Genomic DNA, 18926 nt, shown 5'->3' with positions numbered 1-18926 from the left:
AGGGGTTAAGGGTCCGCCTCCATTAGCACTTGTACAATGTGGACCCCCAAACACATGTACACACACACCCCAGTTAATAAACAATAATAATTTAAAACACCTACTCTGGTTCTGAGAGTCGGGCCCTCCTGTATTATATACTCTTTAACCTCTCTCCTCCTAAGTTAAGACCCCTGATCATTTTTGCATTCTTCTTCCACAATGACTGTCTTGTAAGTGGAGGACACTGCAGGGCCTGCCCAGGTCAGGCACTGGCAGATGAGGTCTACTATGGCAGCTCACAAACACAACTACAAAGAAGCAACTTTATTACTCATGAGGGGTTAGTTTCTCTTCTTGCCCTTGCCAGTGACTTTGGCCGGTGTGAGGACTGGAGCTGTGGCCTGGTACAGAGTGGAGGATATCTTGTTGATGTAGTACAGACCAACCATGGAGAAGATGAAGCTAGGGGGTGAAAAGAGGTCATTATACCAACAGGCATGTTGCTACTGGAGTAGACACCAGCTTCGGGTAAAGAACTCAGAGTTAGGCTTAGGAAATTAAGGACAAAAAAATGGGTAAACAGAGGAGGCATATAGTGTGGGAAGGGAAGGCACCGGCAACACCATAGGAGGATCTAGTCACACAAGACACTCTGTTGTTGTACCACTTGCCCAGCTGTCAGATACGTACCAAGTAGTGACACAGACTCGGTGGATGAGGCCCGACGCGAAGAGTGCCAACAGCAAGCAGAGGAGAACTGCATAGGAGAACAGGGAGCATCAGGAGCATTCAAAAGAGAACCGGGAAAGTAGGAACAGTCTAGAACCCTGTGAGGAACCTGCGTGAAAATGCCCTGCCGGGCATGGGGACACATACCTTTAACCCCAGCACTAGAGGCAGAGGCAGGGAGATCTCTGTGAGTTGGAGGCCAGCCTCCTCTACAGAGCGAGTTCTAGGACAGCCAGGGCTACAGAGAGAAACCTTGTCTAGAAAAACAGCAACACAAACAAAATAGGTATGTCTTGATAAAAGCAGGGATGTCAAACGCCGCCGTAACACTTGTTCAGGACACAAAGGGATGACAGCAATGGCATTTTGTTTTACTAGCTTGGCTCCACATCTCATTCCTGGCCTGCCCACCCCCACACATACACAAAAGAAGGCTGAAAGCAGTGGTGTGTGCCTATACAGCAAGCTAGTCCGGAGGCTACGATAGGAAGGATCACTTAAGCCCAGAAATTCAAGGGAAGGCCAGCCCGAGCAACACAGTGAGATCCTGTCTCAAAAGTAAATTAATAAATACATTTTAAAAAAAATGACATAGAGACCTGCCTCCCTCTGCCTCTGCATGGAGTAATGGGAGAAAAAGCCCATGCCACCACTGTTTGGTTGGAAGACAAAAATCCTTGTCTTTTTTTTTTTTTCCAGAATATTAACAAACATGGTGAACCAAGTGGAAGAGACATAAGTCCTGGGCATGCTGGATGGACGCTCTGGAAGCCTGCAACAGGGCTGTGAAGACAGCATCCTGGAAGAGGGCAGGGAAATGGAGCCACAGTGGCGGGCTCTGGGGTTACTGGGCCAGTCTCGAACAGGGCTACACCTGCTCGTGTTTCCGAGCACGTGGCTTTCCAAGTGGTTGGTCCTGATGCAGACTTTGCTTTACGAGCTTACTTCTCCATCAGATCTCTACACGAACCATCTAACAAGGATTGTCACACACAAAACTGATCTGTCAGGGCTCGGGAGAGAGCTTGCCTAGCATGCTCAAAGACCTGGGTTCAATACCCAGCACCTCATAAACTATACAAGGTAGTGCTAATCTCAGGACTTGGGAAGTGGAGGCAGGAGGATCAGTGGTTGAAGGGTTTAAAGTCATCCTCAGCTACTCAGGAAGTCCAAGGCCATCGTGGGCTACAGAAAGAAGAGGAAAGGGAAGGAGAAAAAAAGGGAGGCAGAGGGAGGCAGAGAGCCCTAACAGTTACTCTCTATTCTCAGTCTGTCAGGGGTCCAGCTATTGGTAACATCTCAGTAAACACAGACTTCACAATCTCCTCAAGCAGAACTCAGTAGTGCCGCCTCAATTTCACATCAGAATTCCTTAGTGGGCTTGGTCTTGCTTTCTTTTCTCACAGGGACAAAGATACCTTCCCAAGGGTGCCTATCAGACATCAGCCCAAGCTTGACTGTTTGCTTGAAACCCTTCCTGGGAGCAGACCAAGTTTTCCTTTTTCCTTCTTTTCCTCTCCCTCCTCTCTCTGTCTCCTTTTTGTGCTTCTCTTTCAGCTCCAATAACATGCTTAATCTAAAAGCATCTTCTGTCTTCAAGATAGTTTTAAGCAAATGTATTTCTCCTTTATCATCTTGGCGACAGGAAATTCAGCATCATGTTTGGGAGAGGTTTCAAAAAAGAGTCCAGTCAACTACTGAGTTTCACTTACTCTCAGGGAAGATTTTTGCTTGGAAGCCTTTACCAAAGACCAGATTCTCCAAATTATTGAAGGCCTGAGTTGACGGAGTTAAGGAGAAACTCATGCAACAAGACAGGGTTGGGATATAGAGGAAATGCAAAGGCCTTGCCAGCCAGCCACGCCCATCTTCTGTCCATACACCACCACCTCCCCTTCCAGCGCGTGGAAGATACAGTCAGGGAGAAGACGAAAAGGCCGGAGCCCAGCAGGCCCCCCTGAATGGTGAGCCACTCGGTGGAGGCCAGCTGGCGGCTGTACATCTGCATGCCAGCGAAGAGCAGCAGGGACAGGAGGGAGGACAGCGCCAAGGAGGTTCCGGTACCGACTACTGGAGATGAGAAAAAGAGTCAGGCTAAGATTCACTCCGGAGCTCAGCCCGCCAACCACTTCCAAGTGACCCACCCGCCACCTCACGGCGACCTCCAGGAACCACTCGGCCCGCACACCTAAGTTCCCGCCTGTCCGGAGGAAACCAGGACACGTCAGCTTTAACCGAGGCTACCGGGAAAAGAGGGCCACCCCAACCCCCACCCCGCTAGTGCAGCCCGAGCATCCCGCCGGTGCGGTTACCCATCACGCTCCGTCCTTGGGTCCAATCCGTGCCTCTGGAGAAAGAGGGGAGCCAAAGCCGGCGCGGTTGTCTGTACGCAAGCGTCGGGGCCAACGTGGACTGGCTTTCCTTCTTCCTCTACGCGCCTCGCATGCAGCGCCCTCTTGCGGCAAGGAGGAAATAATGCTTCGAAGAGCATTCTAGGCCACCGCCCTGCTTGGTCTCCAGCCTTCTGTAGCCAGGGCATCTGCTGCCTCCCTGGACAAACTGCACTCACATCTTTCAGTCATGATCCCATGGCCTCGAGTCACCTGTGTTTTTATTGCTATTTATGTCATCTCCAGTACAACTTCCTCAGACCTCCCTGTCCCACTCTGATTGCCTCAACATCTCCCGAAGATATGTGCCACCCAAGATGTAGCGCTCTCCACTTGGAGTTCTTCCTCTGAAAGCAGCTTCTTGCTTTATGTGAGTAGTATGACTAGGAATCGATGCAAAATTCTAATAGAAGGAATGGTTCCTACCTCAAATACCCTTCCATATTACCCACCCCCTAGACCGCCTTTGGAGAACCACGTGGGAAGAAGTATTTCCCACCCCCTACCTCGACGGACGCAGTTCGAAGCTAGTTCCCTGGAGCATGCGCAGTGATATCTCACCCTCCCCACCCCTCCCTACACCCCACCCGGCTCCTGCATTAAGCCCCGGGTTCGCAGCAGCAGCCAGGATCGGGCACCGGGGGCGGGCGGGCACAGTAGGGCCATGGCTGAGGGTGAGGATATGCAGACCTTCACTTCCATCATGGATGCACTAGTCCGCATCAGTGTGAGTTAAGGTGGGGTCAAGGGGAAGGGAGGGGATGTAAAGGGTCGGGGCAAGCCAGATCCTTGAACAGGTGGGGGGTCCAGGGAGAGCATGGAATAGAGAGAAGGGATTAGCTCAAACAGAAATGACTGGGAGGGTGGAGATGCAGGTGTGCAGGGATCTTGGGGACAGCCGAGTGGTGAGACTCCCGTTTGCTGGGGTGTAGGCAGCAAGAAGCTGCCCGGACTCAGCGGGTAGGCTTGGGGTAGCTGCCAGGCGTGCACCAGGGCTATGAGAAGGGGCATGTGTGAGCTTGGATGTTTTCCAAGAAACTGAGGACAGGTTGGGGGGTGATGAAAAAGCCGCTCCTGGGTGCAGTTCCCAATTTGGACCTCTCCCGACCCCCCACCCTACCGCCCCCCCCCCCCGCGAGCTGCCGTGCAGCCTGCGGTTGCCATGGTAACCCGTGCCCGTCTCTCCCAGAGGCGGTGCCAACCCTGCTCCCCCCCACCACTTCCTTCCCCCTCCCTCCCTGTCCCTCCCTCCTTTGTGTCAGCTGCGCCCCTGACCGGGATGGCTGCGAAGAGAGGGACCAAGGTGAGGTGTGGGGGTGGGGAATAGCCAGAAGACCCCCTCACCAAAAGGGGGGAGGGATACTTCCGGTGGGGAGGGGGCAGGTAGGCGGGGCGCTCCTCTCCCCCCCCCCCCGCCAGATTGGGCAAAGATTGAAGCAGGCCGAATTTCTCCACCAGACTGGGCCTGATAGCTCTAGTACAGGAGGCGAAGAGGAATGGGTTGATTTGGGGGAGACTGGAAGAAATAGAATGAGGACTGGAGGATGGGTGCTAGGTGCCGGCCGGTGCCCAGCGGGTTCAGACAGCTAGCGCACTCTGGCCGCGGGGAGCAGTCTTGCGTGTAAGGTTGCTAAAGAAAGGGGCGGGGGACAACACCCAGCTGTAGAATGGGTGGTGCCCTTGAAATAAATGCCTGGAACAGGCTGGTAATCCAGAGATGGAGGGATGGAGACAGGTGAGATGGGAGGACTGCCTGGCAGCACTGCTGCAGCGGGAGTGATGGGGGTGGGGCGCGGTGCTGGGGGAGGCCAGCGCTCCAACTATATCTTCTTGTTGGACTTTAAGATCCCCAAGAGGGGAGCAGAAGCAGGAGACAGAGGTGGGAAGGTGTGTGAACCAACCAAGGCGGGTACTGGGCCAAAGCAGTAGGTAGCTTGTGCTGCCCTTCCTGGCAGCCAAGGGACCGGGCTGAGATTTGCCCAAGTGTCCTAGCTCTCACACAACCTCCTGGTCCCTCCACAGACAAGCATGAAGAACATGGAGAAGGAACTGCTGTGCCCAGTGTGCCAAGAGATGTTCAAGCAGCCACTAGTGCTGCCTTGTACCCACAACGTGTGCCAGGCCTGTGCCCGGGAGGTTTTGGGGCAGCAGGGGTACATAGGCCATGGTGGGGATCCGAGTTCGGAGCCTACTTCTCCTGCTTCCACCCCTTCTACCCGCAGTCCCCGCCTCTCTCGGAGAACTCTCCCCAAGCCAGATCGCTTGGACCGGCTCCTTAAGTCAGGTGGGGCTGGGGCCTGTGGGATGGGGTGGGAATGTAGAGAGATGGAAGAGGGTCAGGGGCATCTGTCTGTCATTCTGGGGTGGAGCTATTTACTGCTTATCTGAATTCTAATGAGAGTTGATCTCTGGTGCAATGAAATTCCACTTTTTAATTGAACAGATGTCACCCACCCCCAGGCAGCTGTAATTCTCACCTCTACCTCCTGGGTCCATCTACAGGCTTTGGGACATATCCTGGGCGGAAGCGTGGTGCCTTGCACCCCCAGACCATCGTATTCCCGTGCCCAGCCTGCCAGGGCGATGTGGAGCTGGGGGAGAGGGGCCTTTCCGGGCTTTTCCGAAACCTGACCCTAGAGCGAGTAGTGGAGAGGTACCGGCAGAGTGTGAGTGTGGGAGGAGCCATCCTGTGCCAGTTGTGCAAGCCCCCACCACTAGAGGCCACCAAGGGCTGCACAGAGTGTCGAGCTACCTTCTGTAATGAATGCTTCAAGCTCTTCCACCCCTGGGGCACTCAGAAAGCCCAACACGAGCCCACGCTACCCACCCTCTCATTCCGCCCCAAGGTGAGCCAGTTCTTGGAGCGTCTCAAGTGGGAGGGGCCATGGTGGTGCTGAACTAGGGGTTGGGAGTGGCTGACATGTGGGCTTCCAAAGTGGGGTAGGTAAGGTTGGGTGTATGTAGGCGCGCGCGCGTGCGTGCGTGTGTGTTTGTGAGCGTGTGTGTGTGTGTGTGTGTATGCGTGTGCACGAGTGTGTGTGTGTGTGTATGTGAGACAAGGTCTTAGAGCTGAAGAGAGCTCTCTGATTAAGAGCTCTTCCAAAGAATCGAATTTGTTTCCCCTTAATTCCAGCTCCAGGGGGGTACATCACCTCTGGCCTCTTCTAGCTCCAGCACTTACCTGCACATTTCTACACAGAGACAGATACACATAATTCAAAATAAAATATTAAGGAAAAAAAAGGACAGCGCCTTGCCATATAACCCAGGCTAGCCTTGAACTCAGAGCCATCTCATTTTCTCAGTTTCCTGAGCGCTAGAATTACAGACATGCACCATCATATCTGGCTGCCTAAGAGCCGGTGTCTCTAACATTCACTAAACGAATGATTCAACATCTATGGGTCTGTCATCTCACGAGCTGCATAGAGATGAGAGGTTCTACTCTGCAGTAACTATACCTGCGGGACTGTTGCTAGGATCACAGGAGATGCTTGTTGCCTACAAAGTGTTATCTGGCTAAGCATGGTGGCACATGGAAAGGTGAATGAAAAGTTGAAGGCCAGCCTAGATACACAGGAAAACTCTGCCTCAAAGAGTCGTTTATATGCAGGATGCTATTCTAGGGATTGGGCTCGATGGTGAACAAAACTATCTCATCACTGTTGTCACTACTACATACTTAAAGTAGACAGAGGGAGGAGCAATGCTAGGCCATGGCTTGGAGAGTTCACAAATGCTTTAATGCCAGGTCTTCACCATCGGGTGGCGCTAGGGAGCACCACCAGCTATTGCCACTTGCCTCTCATCTGACTGCTAGAGAGAGGCAAGCAATTGCTGGTAGGTCAGCATCCTTACACACACAAGTGGCTGACTATTTCATTATCCTTTGTATCCTTAGGGTCTGATGTGTCCAGACCACAAGGAAGAGGTGACCCACTATTGTAAGACATGTCAACGGCTGGTGTGCCAACTCTGCAGGGTACGGCGTACCCACAGTGGGCATAAGATCACACCAGTGCTCAGTGCCTACCAGGCCCTCAAGGTAAAGACCCCAACTTCCTCAGCCCTAGTGCTAACACACACTGCCACAAACCTCCTAATGACTTGCTTCTTGCAGAGCCAGGATGATGCCCACCTCTTTCTTTGCCCTTAGGATAAACTAACAAAGAGCCTGGCATACATCTTGGGAAACCAGGACACAGTGCAGACCCAGATTTGTGAGCTGGAAGAGACCATCAGGCACACTGAGGTGAGGAAGGGCACGGGCGTGCGCCTTGGATCCCGCTTGGGTGGGCATGCCCCATCACCTTGCTGCCAGTTCAGAGCCCACAGAAGGATGTGTGTGGGTGGAGACTCTGGTTAAACTTCACGGGCAAGAACACCAGTTCCCTGGGTTAGGCTGGATCTGGGGCTGCAAGGAGTGCAGCTATCATTGGGGGCTAAGAAGCTCAAATATCCTGAGAGTCAGCATGAACACAACCGGGAATCTAGGGATGGGGAGCAAGCACCGTCTATTGGGTTGTCTGAATTAACTGACAGTGGTAATGGATGGTAGCAATGGCATAGCCACCAGTGTGCCATAGCTAGTTGTCCAAATGTGGACGTGCAGTCGTGGCCTTTCTTATTTGGGTGAGACATAAAATGATTAAGGCTATGAAAGAGCTAGGGTAAAATATGACCAGTTAGTGTATGGTGATTTCAAGTTGTAGTCGCTGGAGGGACTGTAGGTTCAGAAAGGGCATTTACTGGATTTTCTGACATGCATCGAGTGGAGATAGAAGGATTTTTTGGAAAAGGCTCTCCTTTACACACTGAGGTGCCAGAACAGTCTTGTTTGCCAGATACAGGTAACGGGGGCTGCTATATATCCAAATGACCAACTATTTAAAGTAGCTCTTATCTTTCACTAGTTTTTTAGCCTTTCCCTATTTGTCTCTTAGCGACATGGCTAGGACTGACTACTCCAGCCCATAAATCCATTTATCATTTCTTCACAAATATATTGTCCTGGAATTGACCCATGTGCATCTCCATCACAAGGGGCACATAATTGCTGGAGAGAGGATTCAGTGGTTAAGAGCACTTACTGCCTTTGCAGAGAATCCAGGTTCAGTTCCCAGCAGTTACATGGCAGCTCATGATCACCTAGAATTTGCTACAGGGGATCTGATACCTTCCTCTGGTTTTCAAGGGCTTCTGCACACACGTGGTGTACATAAACACACACACAGACATACACACACACACACAAAATCTCTCTCTCTTTTTCTCTCTCTCTTTCTCTCTCTCTTACACAGACACACACAAATGAAATAAATATTTTAAATAAAAAATATGTACAGAGTAGGCATCCCTTCTGCTGCATAAGTACATGGTCAAGGCCCAGAGTCACCACAACAATAAAACACAAAAATGGCTGGCAAAATTAAATTTAAAAAATTTAAGTTAAAAACAAAACAAAACAAAACAAAAAGCCGGGCAGTGGTGGCGCACGCCTTTAATCCCAGCACTTGGGAGGCAGAGGCAGGCGGATTTTCTGAGTTCGAGGCTAGGACAGCCAGGGCTACACAGAGAGTGGCTCAAGACAATCCGTAAAGGGGTCTGTTGCCCTCTTCTGGCATGCAGGTGTACATGCAGACTAAATTAAAAATAAATAAATCAATACAAATTTATAATGTAACTGTATTATTTTTAAATTAAAAATTAATCAAATTGCCGGGCGGTGGTGGCTCATGCCTTTAATCCCAGCACTTGGGAGGCAGAGGAAGGCAGATTTCTGAGTTCGAGGCCAGCCTGGTCTACAGAGTGAGTTCCAGGACAGCCAGGGCTATACAGAGAAACCCTGTCTCAAAAAAAAAAACAAAAAAAACAAAAACAAAAAAAACAAAAACAAGATCAAGTGTCCTGCATGTGTGTTTGTGTGCATCTGTGTGTGAACCCATGTGAACGGGTGTCCATGGAGGCCGGAGGTACAGGATCCCCTGGAGCTGTCATCACAGGTGACTCAGCTACCTTTGATGCATGCTAGGAACTCAACTTAGTCCTTGCTCAGTGGTTACTTGCTCTTATCACTGAGCTATCTCTCCAGCACCTGAATTATTTTTTAAAAAATTTAATTAATAGGGGATGGAGACTTGGCTCAGTGGTTAAGAGCACTGGCTGTTCTTCCAGAGGACCTGGGGTTCAATTCCCAGCACCCACATGTCAGCTCACAGCTGTCTATAACTCCAGTTTCAGGATTTCTGACACCCTCACACAGACATACATGCAAGCATAACACCAATGCACATAAAATATAAACAAATTATATATTTAAAGAATATAAAAATTAATTAATTAATTAATTAACTAGTTAAACTTTTAAGTGGGTCACTGTGATCCTAGGACTAAAGAAACTGAAGCAGGGGGATCTTTCTTCAGTACCCAGCAAGTTCAAGGTTAGCCTGGGCTACATGAAACCCTGTCTCTTATAGAGATCCCCAGATAAAGGCTGGAAAGATAGATCAGTTGGGTAGGAGCACTGGCTGCTTTTCCAGAGGACCCAGATTCAATTCCCAGCACCCACATGGTGGCTCACAACCATCTGTAGTTCCGGGGATCTGATGCCCTTTTCTGGTCTCCACAGATACCAGGCACACACTTGGTCCACATACATATATACAGGCAAAGCCCCCATACACATAAAATAATAAAAATACTTTTTAAAAGATCCCTAAGTAGGTATAAAACTAATAGAACTTTTGTACTTTGGTCCTGTATTAATTTTGGTTTCCTGGATCAAGTAAAAAATCTAGGAAATAGAAGGGGGCTGCTGCTCTTCAGCCTCCAGTTACAACATGAGCACTCGGAAACTTAGTACAAATGGTCAGGAGGTGACCATATCTGTGGTGTAGGTGGCTTGCCAGTCATGATCCTGGCCCAACTGAGAAAGATAGGTGAAATGAACTAAATTCCCTAGGATAGTATGGTGTGGTGTCTTGGTGGCGGGTGCAAGTACTCATCCTTTGGGTGTCGCTTTTTGGACAGGTGAGTGGTCAGCAGGCGAAAGAGGAGGTGTCCCAGCTGGTTCGGGGACTAGGGGCTGTGCTGGAAGAGAAGCGGGCCTCACTGCTTCAGTCCATCGAAGAGTGCCAGCAAGAGCGTTTATCCCGGCTCAGCGCCCAGATCCATGAGCACCAGAGCCTGCTGGATGGCTCGGGTCTGGTGGGTTATGCCCAGGAAGTCCTTAAGGAAACAGACCAGCCTTGCTTTGTACAAGCAGCCAAACAGCTGCATAACAGGTACTGAGGGGCGTGGCACAAGGGTGCAGGCTCCAGGGAGGTGGGCACCGTGGGTGTGCCTAACGCCTAGGGCAGTAGCTAGAATACACGGATGGAGACCTGGAGCTTCGAGGAGTTTCATTTGGTCAGACTGATGCTAGCTTCTCAAGAGTGAGGTAGACCTGAAGCAGTGGCTCTAGGGTTAGGTAGGGCAGGATGCCAGGGAGGGGTTGCTGCCCACCTGGCAATGCCTGACCTTCGCCTACCCTGTTCTAGGATTGCCCGAGCCACTGAGGCCCTCCAGACATTCCGGCCAGCTGCCAGTTCCTCCTTCCGCCATTGCCAGCTGGATGTGGGACGCGAGTTGAAGCTGCTGACGGAGCTTAACTTCCTGAGAGGTAAGGAGCTAGCCAGGCCCGTGTCCAACCAGAGCCTTCTTCCCTTTCCCCCCTGCAGCGGACCCGGGGGGCAGTGCCCACCAGGGACCTCCTGGCCTCCTGCCTGGCCTGGCCAGCCACTCCCACCCGGCCATCCCTGCCACACCACACCATCCTACCGCGCTCAGCGCTGCTTCTCCCTCTCTCTTTGTAGGCTGTGGCCATCGCGGACTCTGCTCCGGAGCACCCCAGGCAAGTCAGCAGCCCTGCCCTGGGGGCCCTGCCACCCGCTGGGCCCCTCCCTATTCCTCTCCCTGTGCTCCCACACAGCCTGGCCACCCACATATTGCTTCCTTCTCTCCTAATGTTCCCTGAATTCTTGGTCCTCCCACTTGCCTTCCTTAGACTGTTGCATAATCCTGGTCCTTCTGACCTTTCGTTATCTTGACCTTTGCCCTCTGAACTCTCATTCTCTTCCTCTTGGCCTACATGCACTGCTCTGCTAGCTAGCTTGCTCCCCGCTGCTGCCTTCCTGTTTTCCCTCTTGCTGATTCTGCTACCTCCCTCCCAACCCTTATACACCCCTTCCTGCTCAGGGCTCTCTTGCCTGGGTTCCAGTGGCCTTTGCCTGCCTCGTTCTGGGGCTCCTTCTTACCTCAAAGAATCTCAGCTGTAAGGGCCCTCAGAACTCATTGGGTCTGATGCTATCATTTGACTGAAGAGAAAACTCAGGCCCAGAGAGGGAAAGTGGCTCCCTTCAGGCCAATTAGGGTAGTTGCAAACTAGGACCAGAGTTCGGGCTCCTGCCTGGGCCCAGCACTCGCCCACTTCTTTCTCCTTTGGGCCCTGCCTTATCCGCCCAGTGCCTAGAAAGTTCCTTTCCCCAGCTCCCTTACCTACACTCATCCCCCCGGCTCCCGCTGCTTCCTCTTTCCTGCCTGCCCCACTCCCCAGCCCAGTGGCCAGGTCTTGATTGACCCCGTTGTCTCTTCCAACAGTACCCGAGGCACCTGTCATCGACACCCAGCGTACCTTTGCCTATGATCAAATCTTCCTGTGCTGGCGGCTGCCCCCTCACTCACCACCTGCCTGGCATTACACTGTTGAGTTCCGGCGCACAGATGTCCCTGCCCAGCCAGGCCCTACACGCTGGCAGCGACGGGAGGAGGTGAGGGGCACCAGTGCCCTTCTTGAGAACCCCGACACAGGCTCTGTGTACGTGCTGCGTGTCCGTGGCTGCAACAAGGCTGGCTACGGAGAGTACAGTGAAGATGTACACCTGCACACACCCCCAGCACCTGGTGAGTACAGTCAGGTGGCTTCACGTGGTGAACAGAGATGTTCACGCAGAGGGTATGGGATGGTCCAGGTACTCGGCTCATTCCCAATGGGCACCGGAAAAGTAATGCAATACAATTTAATGTATATAACTTGTACAATTTAATGTGTGAGTTATACTAAATTCCTCTAGAACTGAACTGCCGGGGGTTCTAAACCCACCTGTGCCCCTTGACAACTCTGTGTCTTGAGCCACATTTTTCTCCTTCTCTGAACTTCAGAGTCCCTTTCTACAGAAGTAATAATAGTATTCAGTAGAGTGGTTTGACAATGAAACTATTATTAAGTGGTATCTGTAAAGACTTAGCTTCTGACTTACAGCAAGGGCTCAGTTGATGTTAGGGAAGTGGCTTGCCGAGTGTGCTCAGCACTCGGGTAAAAGGCAGAAGAGTCCGGGCTGGGTTGAGGGGCCAGGTATGGGCACCAGAGTGTGAGATGGAAGGTTCAGGTCAGTGGCGTTAGGAATGGGACCCAGTGGAACAGGACCATAGTGGAGATGGTCCAAAGGGCAAATCATGGGGAATGGGCTGCAGAAACATTGAGTTAGCTAGAGATGGAACGCTGTTTTCTCTGCCCACTAGTCCACTGTGGCTATTCCTGGCTTCACATGTCTATTTGGGATGCCTCTCTCTTCCCTATGTCTCTATCTCAGTTTTCCACGCCCTATTTCCCTGGGCCCCTGCCAGTTCCTGGTGACTGAACTCCTTGACAACTTGTTCCCTGTGCCCAAAATTCCCAGTGTTTGTGCTAATACCTCACAGTCCCCAGTGCCATTGTGTCCCTGAAATCCTTCCTTCTGTCTCAACCTCCTGCTTCCAGTCCTGCACTTCTTCCTTGATGGCCGCTGGGGTGCAAGCCGAGAACGGCTAGCTATCAGCAAGGACCAGCGAGCGGTGCGGAGTATTCCGGGGCTTCCCTTGCTGCTGGCTGCTGAGCGGCTGCTCACAGGCTGCCACCTGAGTGTGGACGTGGTCCTGGGTGATGTGGCTGTGACCCAGGGCCGCAGCTACTGGGCCTGTGCCGTAGACCCTGCCTCCTACTTGGTCAAGGTGGGCGTCGGGCTGGAGAGCAAGCTTCAGGAAAGCTTCCAGGGTGCCCCGGATGTGATCAGCCCCAGGTCAGGCCCCTTCTGCAAGGGGGGAATGAAGCCCAGGGGAAGGAGCTGGGGTTGGCGAGGGTGGTGATGGGCATCCAGACTTGCCTAAGTGGGACTGGGGCTGGGTAAGAGCAAGGAGCATGGAAGCCAGCCTGAGAGGCTTCAGGACGGAAGAGATGTGGGCTCCGCAGAAGAGACTTTGAGGACTGGTTTTCAGAGTGTATGGTTGGGAAAAGGGTTGATAGGATGCAGAGCCGTTACCTCTTCCTTCCATCTGTCACTCAGGACCAGTCCACCACCCATCTAAGCTCCCATGTCCTGTCCCTCTGTCACTTGGGACCAGTTCACTGCCCATCTAAGTTCCCATGTCCTGCCCCCAGCACCTTATTTCCATGAAAGTTTTCTGCCTGAGACCTCCTTCACCTGCCTCTTTCCCAACATCTCCAATTTCTTCCCTGAAACAAATCTCCAAAGCCTTTCTTGTCTCCTGGTGTCTCTTTAACACCTCCCTCACATTTCCCTCCTGAGCCCTCTTATCCTTCAGCACCCCATTTCTTCAAGATGTCTTCTCCCCAACACAAATTTCCTTTGGAATTCTGTCAACCCCATTCCTGTATCTCTCTGACATCCTGATACCAGTGCACCTTCATCTCTCTTCCAACACCATCTTTCACCATCTTGGCTCTGCTCCTGCCCTCGCCCCACCACGTCTTAATCACGGTGATCTCATCCTTTCAACATCCCCAGCCGTCAAAACTGTATCCTTAACCTGATTTCCCTAGCACCATGATTCTCAGCACCTCCTATCCTGACAAGACCCAGTTCCCCCAGTGCGCTGTAGCGGTGCTGCATCTCTTCCGCTCCATGACGCCTTCCTCATGCACTCTCCTTCCCTACACAGACTAAAGCCTCGAGCCTTACAATCTAACCCCCTCAACACGTATTTACCTTAGTACCTGCAACCTCTCGCCCCCCAACATTCCATCCTTCCAACATCTCAGCTCCAGTCCCTTCCTCTGCCTCCCAACATCTTTCTTCTGGATTTCTACAGATATGACCCAGACAGTGGGCACGACAGCGGTGCTGAAGATGCTGCAGTGGAGGCGTTGCCACCCTTTGCTTTCCTGACCATTGGCATGGGCAAGATCCTGCTGGGTTCCGGAGCAAGTTCAAATGCAGGGCTGACAGGGAGGGATGGCCCAGCAGCCAGCTGCACAGTGCCCCTGCCACCCCGCCTCGGCATCTGTTTGGACTACGAGCGGGGGCGGGTTTCCTTCCTGGATGCTGTGTCTTTCCGTGGGCTCCTAGAGTGCCCCCTGGACTGCTCAGGACCTGTGTGCCCCGCCTTCTGCTTCATTGGGGGTGGTGCTGTACAGCTGCAGGAGCCCGTGGGCACCAAGCCTGAGAGGAAAGTCACCATTGGGGGCTTTGCCAAGCTGGACTGAGCCTTTCAGGTCCCCTTTTCAGACCTAAGCTCTGCTCCCCAAGCCTCTGGGCATCGGGTCGTTTACCCAGCAGCTTCTTCCCCAAACTCTTCCTAACCATGTGGCCCTGCCCCATCCCTTGCCAGCTGTGTCTTCCCAGGGCTCCCTTGACTAAGGGACTCTCCTCTGCTCATCTCTGGATGTCCTTCATTCTCTGTGTTACCTGTTGGCCTAGGCCCCAGGCCCATCAAGTCTGTGCCTCCCCCCAGGCCCTGCCCTTGGCATCTTAACCAAGGCATAGAAAGCTCTATTCCATCCCTGTCCTGTGCTCCCAAAGCGTATTGGGAGGGCAGGCACCTGGAACAGTGGGTATGATTAACAACTCTGCCCTTCGCCTTGCCAAGCCCCCTTGCCCCGTTGACGCTGACGACAGTCTTGGCAGCCAGGCTTTGAGCTTCCCCAGTGAGAGGGAGGAGAACCCATCCTGTTTTATTTGGGTCCCTATACCCTCCAGCTGCATGTCCCTTATGTCCTTCTCCTCTTGCATGCTTTACCTATCCAGCACCCATGCCAACGTGCCAAGTCTCCCTTGGGAACTCAGTTAAGGCTGTTGTCCCCATCGGGTTGGGCCAAGCTGGGCCTCTGGTGCCTGCTCCTGCCTCCCCACAGTGGGCATTACTAGGCCTGTGCTGAGCAACAGCTGTAATTTTCATGGTTTATAAACAATAAACTGTGACACCAGGCACATTTCTGTTTTCCCCGGAGTGAGACCATTCCTGGTAATTTCTGGTCCGACTGACACCTAAGTGTAGGAGGTCCCTAACCAAGATGCGCACAACCTCCTGCTACACCTAAGGCCTAGACTCCAACCAACTCTCACCACCAGGGGGCGCAGTACTGACTGCTAACCTAGAACTTCACCTTGGGCATCTGGACCACAGCACTGGAGGCTGAGGGCGTGGCATTGTGTCGGGACCTAAAGGGGTCAGGGAACTAGAACCACTTCCTCATTCCGAGGGTGCCAGAGAGCCCACCCAGAAGCAGTGGCGGGTGGGGTGGCTGAGGGCCAGGGCCTGGTGCCAACAACACCCGGATCTGTCCCAGCCCTGGCTTATCGCGGCTGTGTTGACTCTGCTACTGTTATCTGTGGTCCAAGGATTTGCTTCACACCTGGACAGCTAAGAATAGAGCTACCTTAAGGGCACTGTGCCAGTTGGAGAGGGGCATGGGCTGGCCTCAGAAGAGACAGTCATGGGCACACACTGAGGCCAGGTCTGGGGCAAGCTCACTGGAGCCAGCCTAGGTTTCATTTCCTCCTTCCTTCAGGGCCTCCAGGCATAGGAGAGAGGCAATTCCTGGATTCTTTCTCAGGCCACCTCTGTGTCACCTCTTCCCCATATCACTGTTTTCAAATGCACCCAGCCCTCTACCCCTCTGTGGCTTCTTGCCTTCAGGTGTCCTCTCCCAAAGATCCCTTCCAGGCCCCGCGTTCTGGCTGCTCTGATCCAAGAGTTGCAGATGAAGAACCACGGCTGGCATAGCTAACCCGAGGCCATCTTTTATTCAGCCATGTTTGGATTCCCATCCCCATCTCCAGGCTTTCTAGGCCAGTCCTTCTGAGAGCCACCATTACCCCAGTGTCCCCCAGGGCAGGGCTGGGCTTCACCAGGCTAACTTGGTTGAGACTCTTGACAAAGCCTCAGAGGAAGGCTGTGAGCAGCCTACCAGAAGTCCTGGTTCACCAGCCCAAATCAGAGTGCAGGGGTCTGGCAGTGACCACTGAGGGAGCAGACTGCTGTGCAGCTGCCCTGAGCAGGTGGGGTGAGTTGCTCCTACAAGTTGGCAGAAGTGGTTGCCACAGCCGGGTTGGCGTAAGAGAGACTGCTATTGCCGTTACCTGCCGAAACCTGAGTGGAGGGGAAATAAATTCCGGGTAAAAGAGTCTTCCAGGTAGAACCCCAATGGCACCTAGGGCTAGGGGCCTGGCAAGCTCTCAAGGGGTTAATTCAGAGTGTGCACCTGCTGGCCCCAGAGCTGCCAGGTGACTGTAAACACACAGCTCCACGGCTCCCTCCGCTCCCCCCCTCCCTCCTCCCCCGTAAGTCCCTAGCCCTCTTGTAGGCCCCACCTGTCTTTCACTCCTTTTATTTTTTAATCTTCTGGCCCAAAGGGCTGTGCGTGTGTGTGTGTGTGTGTGTGTGTGTGTGTGTGTGTGTGTGTGTATCTGGAGGAGGAGGAAAGTAGGGCGAGAAAAGGACATTCTTGTCTCCTTTCCCACCCATTGGCCTTTCGGTCTCACTGGCCTTTTGGTCTCAGGTGGCCACAGTAATTATTTACTAGCTTCTGTAGGGAAAGGTTTGAGGGAGGGAAGAGAGAGGGATCCTTGCTTTCCTAAGAACTCCCTCAGCACACTCTAGAGGAAATTTCTTCTTCAGCAGAGCCTTCCCACCCCACCCTAGCTTTCTGTATCTACTTCTCCCTGACCCCCAGGATGTCAGTGGGAATGCTGCAGGTGGGGCTCCCGGAGGCACAGCATCCCCTCTTCCCTCTAGGCATCCTCAGGAGCACAAATTAGTACAGGTAGGCGGCCAGGTTTTGTTCAGAAGACTGGTAGTGCAGACCCTTTTTTTTCTGTAGTCTCCCAAGGTCTGACCCCCAAAACTCTACCTTCATTCCCACCCTTGCCAGGCCCTCCACTGCTCACCTCTCTGGAGCTCCTTGGGTTTCCAGAGCACCCCTTCAGAAGCCCCCACCCAGCCCAGGTCGCTGGCCCAACCAGTGGGACAAACTTTACCTCCTCGTAGGGGCTACGTTTGGTACTGCCAGGGGGCACATAGCGCCCGTGAGTGTGGTAGGTAGGGTATTCACTCATGGGATGGTAGATGTCCTGGGTTGGAAAGAGGTCCAGCTGCCCATAGCTCTTTCGGCGGCACTGGCACACTGCCTGGGGAGACAGGAGATTGTACTGGCTGGTGGGATTCCATTTACCAGGGGCACACAGCTGAAGGCCTGAAACTTACCAGGGCAATGAAGTAGATGATGGCCAAAGCAACCAAAATGCAGACCAGCACCAGCAGGGCAACACCCCAGCCTGGTACCCCAGGCCAAGACTGGGCAGGGGAAGGGAACTGCATCTCATTCACTAGAAGGGAAAACAGTAGTCAGGGAAGTCCCCAAAGGAGGTGGATCTCCCGCTCCTAGCACCAAAAGTAAACAGGTGGTAGAGCCCAATACTATGGTGCCCGGTTACAGCTGGGGCTATTGCCTCACCATTGACTTCTGAAATAGTCAGATTATAGTCGTCTGCCTCCTTCTTATGCTGGATAAGCTGTGACTTCACGTCAGAGGCACTGAAAGTACCCTCCCGGAAAATCACAGTAGATTCTACCACCACGGAGCCTGACCTGGTCACAGGAAACAGGGAGCTCAACCAGACTATAGCTCAGCATTCCCCACCCCACCCCCATCCCCGACATCACGAAGTCATGAGACTCCACAAGTCAAATCCAGAACTGTACCTGAACTTGATAGTAGAGATCCCCAGAAAATCTTGGTTAAAAATCTGCAGAAACTGGGACAAGAGCAGAAGATTCAGGATTGATATAAAAGATTCACGCAGTCCTGAAGAGCTATGTCAGGGGAATACGTCAGAGACCAGGTTGATACCCACCAACCCAGAAATGTTCCTCTTCAGTTCTTGGTAGTAGCTGGAGCTGGGGTCTTCCAGGGAAGAATTAAACCGGTGGTTCTGAATGTAAAAAGACAACCAGAAGAAGGAGACCCCAACAGACAGCTGGGGTGAACTGTTACTGGAGACGGTAGGGAAGAGTGTTGTGCTGTTGCTGGAGATGGTGGGCACGGTAGGAGAAACAGGGTGCTGACTTGGAACTGAAGACAGAGTGCCATTGCTGCCTGGAGTTGTAGCCATTGCAGAGGTATTATGCACTGGACTAGTAGCTGAGCCCAACACAGAACTGGTAGTTAGCACCGAGGAATCATTGTGCTCTGGAACGATAGCTGAGCCTGATGTAGCCTGAGTAGTAGAGAATGGGGCTCCACTGTAAACTGGAGTGGTGGCCAAGTCTGATTCAGAGCTATTAGTTGTAGTTAAGGTACCATTGTGGACTGGGCTGGTAGCTGAGCCCAGTGCAGAGCTGGTAGTTGGGACCAAGATGCCATTGTGGGTTGGAGTGCTAGCTAAGTCTGATATAGCCTTGGTGGTTTGGATGGAGGCACCACTGTGGACTGGAGAGCTGGTGGGGTCTCCTGGAGGGCTGGTGGCTGGGGACAAACTGCCACTGTGGACTGGAGAGCTGGTGGGGTCTCCT

General features: G+C 52.7%; 3 protein-coding genes across 5 annotated transcripts in view; 1 reads left to right on the top strand and 2 right to left on the bottom strand.

Moving 5' to 3' along the window:
- Positions 1-291: 291 nt before the first annotated feature.
- On the bottom strand, positions 292-3151 carry Krtcap2 (keratinocyte associated protein 2). 2 transcript variants are annotated; one of them, XM_028753047.1, is made up of 5 exons: positions 3024-3151; positions 2627-2781; positions 2424-2487; positions 673-739; positions 292-444 (listed from the first exon to the last, which is right to left on the bottom strand). In XM_028753047.1, exons 1-5 carry the CDS (start codon positions 3025-3027, stop codon positions 324-326), a joined length of 411 nt encoding a protein of 136 aa, XP_028608880.1. In that variant the 5' UTR covers positions 3028-3151; the 3' UTR covers positions 292-323. The 2 variants fall into 2 exon arrangements, with proteins under 2 accessions (XP_028608880.1, XP_028608881.1); XM_028753048.1 differs by having other exon boundaries at positions 2627-2778; positions 3024-3127.
- A 614-nt stretch (positions 3152-3765) lies between these two features.
- On the top strand, positions 3766-15343 carry Trim46 (tripartite motif containing 46). 2 transcript variants are annotated; one of them, XM_028753049.1, is made up of 10 exons: positions 3766-3828; positions 5124-5385; positions 5604-5947; positions 7003-7146; positions 7258-7353; positions 10131-10384; positions 10640-10761; positions 11739-12041; positions 12898-13195; positions 14226-15343. In XM_028753049.1, exons 1-10 carry the CDS (start codon positions 3766-3768, stop codon positions 14617-14619), a joined length of 2280 nt encoding a protein of 759 aa, XP_028608882.1. In that variant the 3' UTR covers positions 14620-15343. The 2 variants fall into 2 exon arrangements, with proteins under 2 accessions (XP_028608882.1, XP_028608883.1); XM_028753050.1 differs by lacking the exons at positions 3766-3828; positions 12898-13195 and having other exon boundaries at positions 5130-5385; positions 14226-14391.
- An 866-nt stretch (positions 15344-16209) lies between these two features.
- Positions 16210-18926, bottom strand: part of Muc1 (mucin 1, cell surface associated) — a 3962-nt gene continuing 1245 nt past the window's right edge. Inside the window, exons 4-9 of the mRNA XM_028753046.1 lie at positions 18269-18924; positions 18117-18169; positions 17869-18002; positions 17619-17740; positions 17393-17542; positions 16210-16505 (exon numbers count right to left, since the gene is read on the bottom strand). Coding sequence (XP_028608879.1) covers positions 16431-16505; positions 17393-17542; positions 17619-17740; positions 17869-18002; positions 18117-18169; positions 18269-18924 — 1190 coding nt within the window. The 3' untranslated portion in view covers positions 16210-16430. The remainder of the gene's footprint in view (positions 16506-17392; positions 17543-17618; positions 17741-17868; positions 18003-18116; positions 18170-18268; positions 18925-18926) is intronic.

This window comes from Grammomys surdaster, unplaced genomic scaffold (assembly GCF_004785775.1).
Source record: "Grammomys surdaster isolate TR1022 unplaced genomic scaffold, NIH_TR_1.0 125946, whole genome shotgun sequence".
Classification (NCBI taxonomy): Eukaryota; Metazoa; Chordata; class Mammalia; order Rodentia; family Muridae; genus Grammomys; species Grammomys surdaster.
The sequence above is the reverse complement of the archived record's forward strand: the minus strand, read 5'-3'. Positions and strand labels throughout refer to the sequence as shown.